This window comes from Mastomys coucha, unplaced genomic scaffold, assembly GCF_008632895.1.
Source record: "Mastomys coucha isolate ucsf_1 unplaced genomic scaffold, UCSF_Mcou_1 pScaffold5, whole genome shotgun sequence".
In the NCBI taxonomy this organism is placed as follows: Eukaryota; Metazoa; Chordata; class Mammalia; order Rodentia; family Muridae; genus Mastomys; species Mastomys coucha.
The window spans coordinates 49,580,064-49,595,511 of NW_022196911.1; the positions used below are offsets into that span (position 1 = coordinate 49,580,064).

The 15,448-nt window shown below is 38.0% G+C and overlaps 1 protein-coding gene across 13 annotated transcripts in view; it reads left to right on the forward strand.

Annotated features, from left to right (window-relative positions):
* Positions 1-15,448, forward strand: part of Rapgef6 (Rap guanine nucleotide exchange factor 6) — a 176,724-nt gene that overhangs the window by 15,063 nt on the left and 146,213 nt on the right. For 12 of the 13 annotated variants that reach the window (XR_004113774.1, XM_031354886.1, XM_031354887.1 and 9 more), the window contains exons 2-3: positions 12,229-12,299; positions 14,834-14,890. Coding sequence is in view for 11 of the 13 variants with exons in the window: in XM_031354886.1 (XP_031210746.1) it covers positions 12,229-12,299; positions 14,834-14,890 (128 nt within the window). In the remaining 2 variants the exon portion in view is untranslated. Of the gene's footprint in view, positions 1-12,228; positions 12,300-14,833; positions 14,891-15,448 lie in introns of those variants that run through there. The other variant, XM_031354895.1, reaches the window with a different exon arrangement.

Genomic DNA, 15,448 nt, shown 5'->3' on the forward strand with positions numbered 1-15,448 from the left:
GGGATTTGAACTCATGACCTTTAGAAGAGCAGACGGTGCTCTTACCCACTGAGCCATCTCACCAGCCCGGCTCCTAGGTTTTCTAACTCCAGGATCAGGATTGTCTTCCTTTGTGATTTCTTTATTGTTTCTATTTCCATCTTTAGATCATGGATGGTTTTGTTCATTTCCTTGGCCTGTTTGATTGTGTTTTCCTGTAATTCTTTAAGAGATTTTGTGTTTCCTCTTTAAGAGCTTCAAGCTGCTTACTTATGTTCTCCTGTATTTCTTTGATGGAGTTATTTACGTCCTTCTTAAAGTCCTCTATCACCATCATGAGAAGTGATTTTATATCTGAATCTTGCTTTTCTGGTGTGATGGTGTACCCAGGACTTGCTATGGTGGGAAAATTGGGTTCTGATGATGCCAAGTAACCTTGGTTTCTGTTGCTTATGCCTCCCACCATCTGATTATCTCTAGTGCTACCTGCCCTGGCTATATCTGACTAAAGCCTGTCCTCCCTGTGATACTGGTTGTGTCAGAACTCCTCAGAGTTCAGCTGTCTCTGGGATCCTGTGATTCTGGGATCCTGTGATCCTGAGATCCTGGGTGTGTCAGAGCTCCTGAGAATCAAGCTGCCTCTGGGACCCTGAGATCCTGGTGTGACCAAGCTCCTGAGATCCTTTGGACCTGACTTAGAACACCTGGGAGTGGGGCTTTCTTGGGTGTTGTGGGACTGGCTGCAGAGTTCTTGCCCAAGGTCTGCTCAGGGCACTGGCCCAGACTGAAAGGAACCTGTGCCCTTCTACACAGAAACTCTTAAAGCTGAAAAATTCTTGATTGCTGGCCTGCAGCCACATTGCGAACTTGCCCAAATTATGCAGCCCCAAGTCTTTGTCTTTATGCACAAAAAACACATCCTGGTTGCCATACTATAGATAGCAGGAAGCAGAACTACAGAAGCCAAAAAGCAAGATTGGTACATTTAGGGACTTCCTGGAACTGTAGACTAGGTCTTTGATGAATTGCATATATGTTCCTGTTTTGGCACGTGTTAAGGCCTATATGTTAACGATTTACAGTCAGAATGTTGCTTCTAACTTGTTGTTTGTTTTTCTAAGGTCTGGGGTCCTGTTACATTAGCTATATCTCAGAGATTCTGATTAATTGTGCTTTGGTTTTCATTTGAATCTAGGTATTTTTACATTTCCTCCCTGACTTCTTCACTGGTCATTCATGATTGCTCAGTCCCCATTACCATTAAGAGAGAAGAAAACAAACTACCATTAGCAGTAAACTACATAGTTTATACACAGTAAATATACTTCACCATTGATTGAGGCCCACTGGTGTCATCAGTTAATTATCACAGGTCAGAAAATGACAAAGTTGCATATAATGTGCTGTGAAGATAAAATCATTTAAGATTATGGCTGGGCGTTGGTGGCGCATGCCTTTAATCCCAAACACTTGGGAGAGAGGCAGGCGGATTCCTGAGTTCGAGGCCAGCCTGGTCTAGAGAGTGAGTTCCAGGATAGCCAGGGCTATACAGAGAAACCCTGTCTCGAAAAACAAAAAAACAACAACAAAAAGAATCATTTAAGATTAGTATGGATATAGTAAGTAGATGAAATAAATGAAGGAGAAAGGCAGGAAAAGGGAGAAATAGGTTAAATGAAAGAAAGGAAAAAGAAACAATAGAGAAGTAGGGAAGAGAAGAGAAAAGAAGAAGAAATTAGAAAAAATTAAATGAAAAATAAAGATTTCCCAAAATTCAAAAACGAAGTTAGGTAAATGCAAGAAGGGGACTAAAAACATAAGAGCATCTAAAATAGCTTAAAGTACTATTAAAAATAGTGTGGGAACAGAGGAGGATACATGGCAGAATGATATAAGAGAAAAGAGAAAAATATTGCTGAGGGCTGGAGGGGGGTCAGTTAAACTGGGCTTCTATCTTCCCTAGAGCTGATGCTGTTGCTGAGTTTTTTAGGTAAATTTGTGGTGTCTGGCACTGCTGTCTTCTTTGATAATTTTCCTTTGTTTGAACATCAGTGGCCTCTGCTGGCCACACTTAAATTGCACCCTGTGGCAGGTTCTCTCCCCTGGCAGAGGTTATGGGGGAAACGTTTCTCTCAGGTATGTCAGAAGTGTGAGAAGCAGTCACAGCACTGAGAACTAAGTAAGTAAAGGACATGTCTTCATACTTTAAAGATCTCCTGGTTTTCAATCATTCTTCTAGATTGATATGTCAGTGGTTCTTTAGTATACTACAGGACCTTGAACAGTCTCAGGCTCTTTGTAAGTGTTGACAGGTAGGTGGTTCCAAAGGTTGAAGAGCTACTGACCTCAGGCTATCAAAATCCAGAATTATTTCAATTGATGAGCCATTGATAAAAGACTATCATTCCTTATGTACTTGCCTGCTTGGGTGAGTCCCCCACTTCTTGTGCCCTCCAGCTTGCCAGTCACTTATCTGGCTCACTGTTCTCTATAGCTTTTTTCCTGGGCCTGCTTTCATCCTATGCCTTTGGCAGACCTGATTACAGTTCCCAGACCTGTGGTTCCCCATTCTCAGCTTAAGGATAGGTTCCATCTCAAGATAGTACCCTTGGGGTCTCATATAAAGTGATGAAATGGGACTTCAGTTTATATTGACTTTTCCACCAGAGGAATTTGTTTCTCACCAGAACCTCCAACAGGATTTGAAGTTTATCAAGGCTTTGGACTTTTCTTGAATACATGCTTCTTGCTTGGCTTATCTTTTGCCCTTGCTTCTCCCATTCCCCACCTGGGAGCTATGGCACAGGTGCTGTGCTTGCCTACTCTCTTTGGTTAATCACATGAGTTTTTCTTAGCATTTTCAGATATTCTTTCACTCCCTGTAAGGATTTCTAAAATGGTGGTTCTGTAAAGTGTCAAGAGTCATTGGTATTTTGATACAGATGGCATTGAGTCACTAAATTACTTTGGGAGGCAAAGACATTTTAAACAGTTATATGGAATTTTTCTACCTTTTAGATGTGTCTGTGTGTACATAAATGGATATGTACATACATGTTCATATGTTTGTGCGTTTACTATACATGCATGTCCTCAGTAGTATTTATTTGGGTGTACATATATTTAGGAAAGTTACTCTTTCTGCTGAATCAATCCCTTATCCTTGTCTCTTTTTAATTCCTGACCTCTTTGTTTGTTTGTTTGTTTGTTTTGGATTCCATTTTAATGAAATAAGCATTCCATTCCTTTACTTTGCATCTGTGTGTCCTTAGAGTTGACCTGGATTTCTGATAAGCATATAGAGTAGTTTTTCTATTTAAAATTCTCTGTGTGTTTGGGAATTGTTTGTTTGCCTGTAATGCTAAGGATTAAACCTGAAGCCTAGTCCATGCTAGGGAAGCACTATATACCCCCAAGACTGTTTAATTGGAGAACCCAACTCAACTTAGATTCAAAGTAATTGTGGAAAGGTATGGTCTTACCATAACCATTTTGTAATGTATTCTCTAGTTTTGCTGTTGCTCCTGTTTTTTTCTCTCTCCCTTTCTTGTAGTCTTTCTTGGTGGTTTAGTGCTTTACGTGAGTATTATTTGGCTCTAGTAATGTGGCTTGATTCTTTGCTTATTATTATTGGTTTGTATAGATTTTTTTCCTTATGGCTTCTGTGATGCATACAAACATCTTTTGGTTTTAATTATTTTTAAATTGTAGCACTTTAACATGATCATAAAGATAAGAACAAACCAAAGGAACAAAAACAGTTGTTTTAATCTAGACAAGGGTAGAACCATGCTATCTATCTATCTATCCATATATGTATATTTATTTTATGCACCATTTTTAGCAATATTAGAGCATCTGGATTTGTCTGTGTAAGTACTCTCACTAGTCATTTTTATACTTTTCAGTGTTCTCTTATTTGTCAGTTTCTTGTAGTTTGAAGAACTTACCATTCAAAATGTATCTGGTGGGGCTATATCCTCTTCTTGCTTTTGTTTGTCTTCTAATGATGTTATCTCCTCAATTGGGTACAATTTTTTTTGTTTGTTTTTTGTTTTTTGAGACAGAGTTTCTCTGTATATCCCTGGCTGTCCTGGAACTCACTTTGTAGACCAGGCTGGCCTCAAACTCAGAAATCTGCTTGCCTCTGCCTCCCAAGTGCTGGGATTAAAGGCGTGTGCCACCACTGCCCCGCTACAATATTCTTTTATAAACACACACACACACTACCACCACCACCGCCCGGCTACAATATTCTTTTATAACACACACACACACACACACACACACACACACACACGCACGCACACTCATGCATGCGCACATGTAGAGTCAGAAGAGTACTTGGAAGAGTTGGCTTTCTCTTTCCATCATGTGGGTTCCAAGAATGGAATTCAGGTTTTATCATGCTGGGCAATAGGTTGTTTTAATATTTCCCTGGCCCTGGACACAGTGTTCTTGATTAATGGTATTTTTTCTTTGGTGATGTGAAAATTTCATGCTACCTTTTTCCTGCCTTGTAAGATTCCTGGTAAGGCTGCTGTCATGAGAATGGGGATACTTGCATGTGATATTGATATATTTTCACATACAGTCTTTTAAATATTTATATGTACACATGTGTTTTGCTTCCACATATGTCTTACACTACTTGTGTGCCTGTAAAAACCAGAAGAGGTTATCAGATGCCTCTGAAACCAAATTACAGATGGTTGTAAGCTGTCATGTGGGTGCTAGTAACTGAACTCAGTTCTCTGTAAGAGCAACCAGTACTCTTTAACAGCTAAACCGTCTCTCCAGCCCTTAAAATATTTTTTGTCTTTTTAGAGCTTGACTGTAGAGATATCTTGGGATAGACTTGTTTTAGTTAGATGTAACCGGTATTATTTTTAACCTTTTATATATGGGTATTTGTATCCTAGTACAAATTCTGTTTTTATTTCACTCAACATGTTTTCTACTTTTTTGCCATTTTAAAATTCTTGAGACCCTGTAACTTGAATATTAGTTACCTTCTTTACCATAACAAAGTATCAATAGTTTTTTTTTGGGGGGCGGGGTCCATGTATTTCTCATGTATTTTTTTCCCAGGTGTGTGTGTGTGTGTGTGTGTGTGTGTGTGTGTGTGTACACTTTGGTACTTGAGCATAGTTTAAGCCTAGGTTTGTCTCATGTAGAGTCTATGTATGTCATAGAAGAAAGTATAGTCTTTTAACTGCAAGCTTCTGCCTGGGGACCTGTAGGCCCTGCTGCCTCATCTGTAGTTCCATGCTTCTTTCCGGTGTTTATTGTATGACAGTGCAGGATTCAACCCTGTTCAGAAAAGAATCTCTTTGGATAAGTCTTTGATCCTTGGGCTTTTATATCATACCAGTAGCTACCAATACTTGTAAGATGAGTAGTACTTTAAGCCACGTACTACCAGCACAACACATAGTGTCCTATGATCAAGGGTCACAGTGCTGAGCTGCCTGTTGCTGAGGTGGACTCCTAGCCCAAAATGACTGCAACCAGTCATGGGTGTTAGTCTTCTGATACTAGGACTGTTCAGAGACACTGCCTGACCAGCCTAGCACCAAGTTACAGCATATAGCTTTGTGCTTACGGTGTCCAATGAATTGGGTCTTACACCACACTGTGCTACCAGATGTTGGGATAGTGTTGATGAAGGTTCAGTCCTGGTCCACCTGGCTGACTCTTAAGCCTGGTCAGACCTTACATGCTGAAGCTTAACAATCTTGGGTACACTGAGGTTCATAGCTGCTGGTAATGAAGGATGTGTCTGTCCTGCTGGTGAATGGTCCTGTGTGGCATTTTAGCAGTTCAGAGTCCTATCAGTTAATACTGACTTAGCAATACTAGCACTGCCTGAGGTTGGGAATGGGTAGTAGAGACAGTGCCTTGGCTGCCAAAGATGATGCTAAGCTGTTTCGTACTTGAGTCTCTCACAGCTATAGAGAACTATACTACTTTAGTAGATCAGATGTGCCATGGAACCAGTCCAAGGCTGGAAACAATGCAGCCTGAAGCTGGAGTTTGTTTTACCCATACACAAATATCTCCCTATTGTAGGAGCCAGATTTGAGGCCCCATGTGTAAACTCTAGCCTGCATATAGGGCATTCAATTTCTATAGGTGTTTGGTCCACTTTGGGCCAGGCATAGAACTCTAGGACAAAGCCCTTGGCTAGCTTTTATGCTCTGCTCTCTAGCAAATGGAATCTTATTTTCCCTCTACTACCTGAGGTTGAAGGAGGTAGTCAACTTCCTAACCTAAGCAGTTATAATGGATAGTGGGCTTCTGTCAGGGGTCATGTGACTTTGCCTAACACTGGGTTTCACCATGGCAGGCCTGGTACTATCAAGTCTAAGACATAGGTTTAACTTCTTCACTGTACCCTAAACAGGAGCCGATAGACTATGCATACAATAAATGCTGTAGGTTTGGATTGTTTGAAGGGTGCAGGAGAGCTTGTTTGTTTTAGGATGACAGTGACTCCTCGCTCATCTTCACACAGAGAAGTCACTGATCAGCATTAGAAAATCTGGTCATGCTTTAGTTAATAATGGGGATGTGTTCTGAGAAAAGCATCATTGGACAATTTTGTATGGACTTACATAAACTCAACAGTACAGCTCAATCACTTTCTGTGACATCTTACTACAGTTAAGAAATGTAAACATGAGTGAGGCTTGTGCCAGTATAACATGGCATATACTATTTGCAGTGAATTTTAATTTATTTGGCAGTGTTATGGATGAAACCTGGGTCCTTAGGCATGCTAGTTGGGCATTTTGCTCCTGAGCTATATCCCTAGCCCTTGAACTTTTTTTTTCTTAATGTCGATACAGGCATACTCTCAAAGAATTATGAAAGAGTTGAGAAGAGATTTCAATCAGTAAAGTGTTTACCTTGCTTGCAAGCATGAAAACCTGAGTTTAATCCTCAACTCATGTGAAAAATCAGGTGTGATAGTGTTTGTAGTAATCTTGTTGCTAGCCATGCAGTCAACCAGCCTTAGTGAATTCCAGGCCCGTGAGGGAGGCTAAGTCACCAATAGTAAGTAAACAAGTAGATGATAGCAAAGGAACAACACTCAGAGTTGTCCTTTGGCCTCCATATGTATAAATGTGTGTGCATGCATGAGCATACACAGCACCAAAGGTATAGTGAAACATTCTAAACCAGTGATGCAATCACTTATAATCAAGTATTAATTATTTTATATAACTGTGTGGTTGTGTTCCTATACAACTGTCAGGGCAGAAGCTCTGTTTACACAAGAATCAGACACATGAGTCTGTATTGCCTTATGACATTGTTACAGCTATAAGGTCACTAGACAATGGGGATTTTTCATCTCCACCATAATGGGGCCACCGTTGTGTATGTGATTTGTTGCTAACTGCAGTGTGTGATTTCACTTTTTTGCTTAGCTGAAATCTCTTATTTTATTCTAGTCCTAACCTGGTCTTTGTTCTAATGCTCTGAATAATTTCCACAGTACTTTGTTGGTACAGTGAAAGAAACAGATGCTAGTGATTTGGGGTGTTGTCATGTCCCAAATGGTTAATTTTCTGTCTTCCTCCTTGCTTCTCCTTTCAGACACCATCAATAGCTTTCAAGTATACTCTGTGATTAGCATCCCCTTTCTAGCACTTGAACTGTTGACTGCAAACAAAATTCTATAAGACTTTTCAGTGTGCTTCTCTATTGGTGTTTTTTCAGTTTCTTTTTTTTTTAGAAAAGGAGCTAAATGAGGTTTTCTAGGCAGATTTTGTTTCATTTGCATACACCAAGAAGCTCAGTAGGTCATGTATTTCCTCAATCTTGTCTCATAATTGTTAACTGGTACAAAAGCCTTAAGAAACTCCTTTCTGTGTTTTAAAAAATTCAAGTAAAAAATAACTACCCATGTGTTCTGGAAGTTGTCTTTTTATGAAGGCTTAGTGTTTTGTATCTTCTTAGGTTGGTATATTGGAAGAACTGGCATTTAGTAAGCATCCTAGTTCTTTTGCTTTTATCCCCAATATTACCAGACAAATAATATAGAGTGACATGGTGCCTGCCTATAAACCTAAGCATTAGTGTGTGAGGACTTGCCTGCAGGGCTTATTAAACTAGACCGGCAACATGGAGACATAATTCCTAAGATTCTGGGCCTGAGAATGCATTTTTCGCCTAAGCTCCCAAGTGTTGCTAGTTTAGGATTTCATAGGACTATTACTACATGCACCAGAACTCACACTCAATTTTACACCCCACCCCCACCCCCTGCGCCTAGGAGTGGACTTTTAGGATAGTCTTATTATGGAACCTTGGCTGATTTGACATTTATGATGTAGGATAGGCTGGTTTTGAAATCAAGGGGTTGATTCCAGGACCATAGTGGATACTACATCTGTAGATTTTCAAATCCCTTATATAAAAGTGCTGTATTGCATGTAACCTATATACACCCTCTCATACACTTTGTAGTTTCTCTAGATGACTGACAACTAAAAACTGTAAGTAGTTGCTATTCTATATTGAAGTACTACATAAAAGCAGCTCTCTTTCTCCATGCTGATGAAGATGAGTTTATCCTTTCAAATCAGCAGCTGCCCTTGCCTGTTGCTTCTTAGGTCCTAGAGATTAAAGTTATTCTGCTACCAACTGTAGCTTATAGTTCAGTAAGAGTCTTGTACTGCTCCTTTCCTCAAAAACTGTATATACCCTTAGGAATCAAGATCTCCAAACCTCCAGAGTCACGCCCAGAAATATAGATGTATTTCTTATGGAGTGAACTTTACTTGACTTCTTACTTAAAATGTTTTTCTCTTCTAGTCTAGTTACTATTTATCTGAAAAAATATTTTTCCTTTTTGTTGGTCTTTTGTTTTCCCATTTGAGATAGTGTTTCTTATGACCCAGATTTACCTCAAGCTCCCTTTGTAGCTGAGGATGACCTCTTGATCGCTGTAATTATAGTGATGTGCTACCATATCCTGTTCTATCTTTTTTAAATCTAATTTTACATATTTGCATGTGGTGACCACTGTGTCTTCGAGACTAAAGGAGGATCTTTTGCAGGTTTCTAGAACCCATTTTTGGTATAGTTCCTCTCCATCTCCTCTCTGCTTTGCAAATTTCTACTCCCTACCTGCCCATTCTTTATAAGGCAGTATGGTTTGAATAATCATATGTATCACCAAATGTGTATATTTCTGTTTAAAGAGTCACTTGCCTTTGTTTCTTTTTTTTTTTTAGACATTAATTTGTGTATATGAACACTATTTCCATGTATGCCTACATGACAGAAGAGGACATCAGATTGCATTACAGATGGTTGTGAGCCACCACATGGGTGCTGGGAATTGAACTCAGAACCTCTGGACAAGCATCCAGTGCTCTTAACTGCAGAGCTATCTCTCCAGTTTCCTTGCCTTTGTTTCTGATATCTTTCTCTTTAATAAAAAACTTTTCATAAAATTAGTAATGTGTAGCCCAAAAAAAGGTGCTCACAGCTAAGCTTGAAGCCCTGAGTTTGCTTCCCACATACGGTAGGAGGAAAGACCTACTCCCAAAAGTTGTTCCCTGGCCTCCACTTGTACACTGGAACCCTTATAAAATAAATGGAACTATAATTAAAAATGTCTTTCATGTATTAGTTTTATTGTTAGGAGTTTGACATAAGTTCTTGGTTAAAAGTCTCTTTTACTCTCGTCTTGGCCTAAATTTGAAATCCCAACAATCTTTTTCCTTTGGGAGAAATGTCTTTATGCACCCAGGGTACCCTTAACAGCTTTACTGAAATAGCAGTTCAGTCTTACAGTGCAGACTTGCAGGGTCTATTTTCTACCTTCTGGCATTTGCATTACCAAATACTACAAGGTACAGACTACCTCTGATTCATTCATTTGTTCTTTCTGTCAAGCAGAATGAAATCTTACATAATTAGGAGGTCTGGGTTTTTTGGACTGTGGTGTTATACAGTAGAAATATTAAACTAGCCCTGTGGCAAAACCATAAGTTAATATTATCCCACATGAGAACAATTTCTTATAATCAGAAGACTACATTAACTAGTTCAGTTAGTTGAGGATACCTAGCTCCAGCGACTATATTATGTCTGAAACTGCAACTGTGATGGGGGCTAGAAACAGTCCACACAAATTAAATACAGTATGAAAAGAGCTGTCACTACCTGCTATTATATGTCCTGGTGTCATTAATCCCTTACTTCACACTGACCTCACACATACACATAACACCTTCTGAAGAAGTCTTGTCATTGGTTTACTACTTTGTTCCTCGGGGGTAGACAGTTTCAGACGTTTGCATTCAGCTTGTTGTAGCTCCACAGCTTACTAATGAGGTCATGGAGCCATTATGGAGGTTATTCTAACTGCCAAGTATATAAACTCTACATTTAAGAACAAACAACTTATTAGGTGGGTCTGTGGGTTTAGTGGATCCACTGTGAGTCAGACTGTTGCCAGGACAGATTTTGTTTCGGTAAGGTTGATTCTTTAATAACATTGATGCTCTTCTTAATCTTATTGTACTTGAAGGTCTGAAGTTAGATAACCTTGTACCTGTGCCATTCAACTGATTGGAATAAATTATAGAACTAACCAAAATCAGTGGGAAGAACACATAGACTCCAGTTCTTGATGGAAGTTGGTATATTCGTATTGCAGGAAAGCATGAGATAATAATAGAAAAGAGGAAATATTGTAGCTGTATTAGAAGTTTAATTTGTGGGCTAGTGAGATGGCTCAGTAGGTAAGAGCACTGACTGCTCTTCCAGAGGTCCTGAGTTCAAATCCCAGCAACCACATGATGGCTCACAACCACCCGTAATGAGATCTGACACCCTCTTCTGGTGCGTCTGAAGACAGCTACAGTGTACTTATTTATAATAATAAATAAATCTTTTTTAAAAAAAGTTTAATTTGCATTATCTGCTATCTTCCAAATTTTTGTAGAACCTTCTTACTTGACATGGTTTCCTTTTTTAATCTTGTTACCACTTTTATTCACTTAAGATTTTTTTTCAGTTGTCATTTTAATAAGGTTTAAGGTACTATGTGTTTAACTCTCCGTAGTAGGAAATTGTGATCTTTGATTCAGTGCAATGTTTCTTTTTATTAGTATCCCCATATTACCTTATTAACTTACTAGAAAGTAAGTTGTCTTGGTTTCTTGTTCCTATGTTACTAATTGATACTTGGCAAGTCACGTATCAGAGTGTGACAGTACTTAGCAGTGGTCTCTGCTGATATGAAAATGTTTCTTACAAGAGAATAAGGGATACATACTATATAGAGAATTTAAGTTTGTCTGCTTTTTATTATCATTGCCATATACCAGAAATCTTAAATAACATGAGTAGAAAAACACGCCTTTCTGTTGGGGATATGAACTTCTGTGTTCTTATTTGCATATGTCAACGCTCATAGTTTAGATTATATTTTATCAGAGGGCTAAAGAAAGATTGCTTGCTGCTTTCATAGTTACTAATAGTGCTGTCCATTGGATATATTTTTGCTTATAGGAAATTATAACACTGAATCTCTTTAGAGTCTTTAGAAAAACATGTTTTAAGGGGACTTTAAAAAAACCATGGGCCTGGAGAGAGATGGCTCAGTGGCTTAAGTCTGTTTACTGCTCTTGCAGAGGGTCTGTGTTCCCAGAACCCACTGTGAGCAACTTATAACCACTTGTAACTCCATCTCTGGAGACATCACATGAATATACTCCTTACCACCACTTTATGCACATAATTAAAAATAAAATAAATCTTAAAACAAACAAAAAACCAGATCTTTGGAGGTGTTACATGGGATGCCTAAAGCCTACAGACATTGAGACTAATCTGGAGGAAACTAAAAGCAAAGTGAGACATATTTGCCTATGTGTGTTTCAGATATTTTTATATTTAGTGCCCACAAGTATGTGGGTACTAAATAAAAGGTCATAGCTATTTAGAAATGAAATAATGAGATGATATACGTAGGTAAGAGGTAATGAGTTTTTGGCTTTTTATTGTTTGAGTAGATGTCATGCTCATGAGGAAGAGGAATTCCTAGAGGGAGCTCCTCCTTACTTTTTTAAAACTTGAAATTCAGAGGGTTTCGTGGCCCTTGTGTAGTTAACAGAGCTCTGTCTTAAATGGTTGGGTGCTTAAAAAGATTTGAGTGAGGGGATGTGAGTCTTATTTGAGTGTATATTTGAAAAATAATCTAAAAACTTTTCTATTCCACAGGACTTAAATATTATTTATTCTTATCTCCATGGAATGGAAATACTATCAAACCTCAGGGAGCATCAGCTTAGGTAAGTATAATTGGTTTATCAGTTTGTGCTATATAGTTACTCATTTGTTCACCAGGTACTTATTAAGCACCTTTTACAATCATCCTATCTTAGACATTTGAAATACTTAGATTAGATCTCTAGTGTCCTAGAGTTTGAAAGCATACTAAGAACTGTATACAGCCAGGGTAGATTTGGCCCATACAGTTAATCCCAGGACTTGGAAAGTAGAGGCAGGGAGATCTCTGTGAGTTCGAGGCCAGCCTGGTCTACAGAGTAGTTTCAGGACAGTTAGAGCTACACAGTAAAACTTGGTCTCCAAAAACCAAAATGGGAGAAAAAAAAAGAGGAAAGAAAGGGAGAAAGAAAACCACCAACAAAATGTATGCTATGCAGAAATAAGTACTGTGAGTATCGTTCAGCATGGTGATGTAAAGTCACCTAGTAGTTGCTTGAATTTAGATCATTACTGAAGACCTCTTTTAGGAAATGGGTTTTGAATCAAGGCCTCTGTAATGGGGTCTAGAAAACGGGCCAAAGAAGACTTTTGTTTCTGGTACAGAGTGAAAAAACAAGGTAGAATACAATAGTCTCAGGGAGCCAGATAACTTAGGGGTTTTTGTAAGGCTAGGCATAGGACTTTCTGTTTCTTACCCTAGTTTTTCTTAGCATTGATAGTTAAGTCTCCATCATATATGCTGCAGTTTTATATGGGGTGATAACTTTGTCTTTGTTACAGTACTTTTAATTTAAATGAGATTAACTAAAGCAAAGAACTATGTTCTCAATATGTGCCAGATAGTGGAGTTGCCCTAGTTTTCTTTCTGTTTCTGTGATGAAGACCATAACAAGAAGCAACGTGGAAAGGGAAAGGGTTATTTGGCTTACAAGTTCTCATTCCAGTTCATAATTGAGGGAAGCCACAGCAAGAATCTGAGGCAGGAACTGAAGCAGAAGTTATGGAGGAACACTGCTTACTTGCTTGTTCCCCATGGCTTCCTCAAGTTGCTTTTTTATACAACCCAGGGCCACCTACATAGAGACAATACTGACCACAGTGATCTGGACCTTTCTACATCAATTATTAGATCAAGAAAATGTTTCATAGACTTGCTCATAGTCCAGTCTGATAGAGGCAATTCCTCAGATTCCTTCTTCCAAATTATTTCTAGGTTTGTATCAAGTTGACATATGCTAACCAGCACAGAACTCAAAATTCTTCTTTCCTTTTTGAAGACTCTCTTATTAGTTGTGCCAGATGCTTAAGATGGGTACAATATGTTAACCTGGCATGAGTTTCTGCAGCCAAGATCCATACACTTTATGAACCTCTGCTTTCTCTTTAAGTCAGACCTTGCCTGGCAGTGGTGGTACACACTTTTGATCCCAGCACTTGGGAAGTAGAGGCAGGTGAATCTGAGTTGAGGGCCAGCCTGGTCTACAGAGTGAGTTCCAGAACACAGAGAAATCCTGACTTGATAAACCAAAAAGAAAAACAAAAGTCAGACCTGTGTATCTGAGATCATATGATTATATTGTAGACACTTTAGAGTGCTATGAAGTATTAATTATTGTGGGTTTTGTATATTTTCACTCAACCTGCTTTCTTTCCATGACCAATTAGCTCACTGCTTTTCCTCAGCATTCAAGGTTCTGATGATGAACCAAGTTGTTAAAATATAGTTTATTTTCTGTTACATTCTGTTTTCTGTATAAAGTAATTTGGATATTAAGTGTTTGTGAATATATCAGGAAAAATAAAAACTAAAAATTAGAGCAGTCATCAAAATGTATTTATTTTATTTTTAAAGATTCTTTTAAAATGCAACAACTTTATGAACTTCGCAGATTTGTGTGTGTGTATGTATTGTTGCCATAACTGTTCTTCACAAAATGAATGAGCCATTCAAATGTATATTTTATCATGATAAAATTATCTGGTGTGAATTGACAAGTTTTTTAATGTGCATAAGAATTTTAGTTCCATAGCATCATTGTGGTTTTGATTGGTTTTGTAGTTTTGTTTTACTTTGCTTGATTTTTGTATACAAAAAAATCTCACTGTGATGCTCTGATGAGCCTGAGACTTGTACCCATCTTCATATGACTGCTTCAGCCTCCATCCGCCTGCCTCTGGCATACGCCTCAGTCACAAGCATGTACCACTGACTGGTTTGCATTACTTTTTAAAAAGCGAAGGAAAGGCAAAATACTTCAAGCCAAAATATTATCTATTGCTTTTATAAAAAATGTTATTGCATTACAGTATATTTCTAAACTTAGTAAAAATTTAGTTTTATGTCTGATTATTTTTCTATTGATACAACTGACAGTTTTAAAACAAAATATAAGCCGGGCGGTGGTGGCGCACGCCTTTAATCCCAGCACTTGGGAGGCAGAGGCAGGCGGATTTCTGAGTTCGAGGCCAGCCTGGTCTACAGAGTGAGTTCCAGGACAGCCAGGACTATACAGAGAAACCCTGTCTCAAAAAAACAAAACAAAAAAAAACAACCAAAATATAAGATAAAGCCTTATCTTTTTACCCTTTTTATTAGGTTAATGTCTACAAGAGCACGCTATGAGAGATACAGTGGCAATCAAATGCTTTTTTGGTAAGTATTTTTTCTTTTTCTTTTTAATTGATTTAAGTTTTATTGCGTTATGATGAGAAAAGATACATGATTTCAATTTATATGAACATGTTAACATTTAAAAACATTTTAAGTAAATAGAATTACGTCACATTTTTGTTTCCCTTTTGTACCCCAACTCCTCTCAGAGATCCTCCCTTCAATACCTGCAATACCTTTTTTTATTTATTTTTTTTAAACTTTTATTGCATTATGATGAAAAAATTACATGATTTCAGTTTATCTGAATTTGTTAATATTTAAAAACATATTTTAAGTAAATAGAATTAAATCACACTCTTGTTTCCCTTTTGTACCCCCACTCTGCTCAGAGATCCCCCTTCAATACCTACAATATCTTTATTGTCATATTCTGTAAAATTTATAAAATATTATAACAATAAAAATAAGTATTATAAAAGTAATTTGATATAAAACAACAATCAATTTAACAGTCTTATGTAGATGCTCGTCTACGGCAATAGTGAAAATACATTTTTCTCAATATAAATTTTAAATAACTCCAAACATATTAACTGT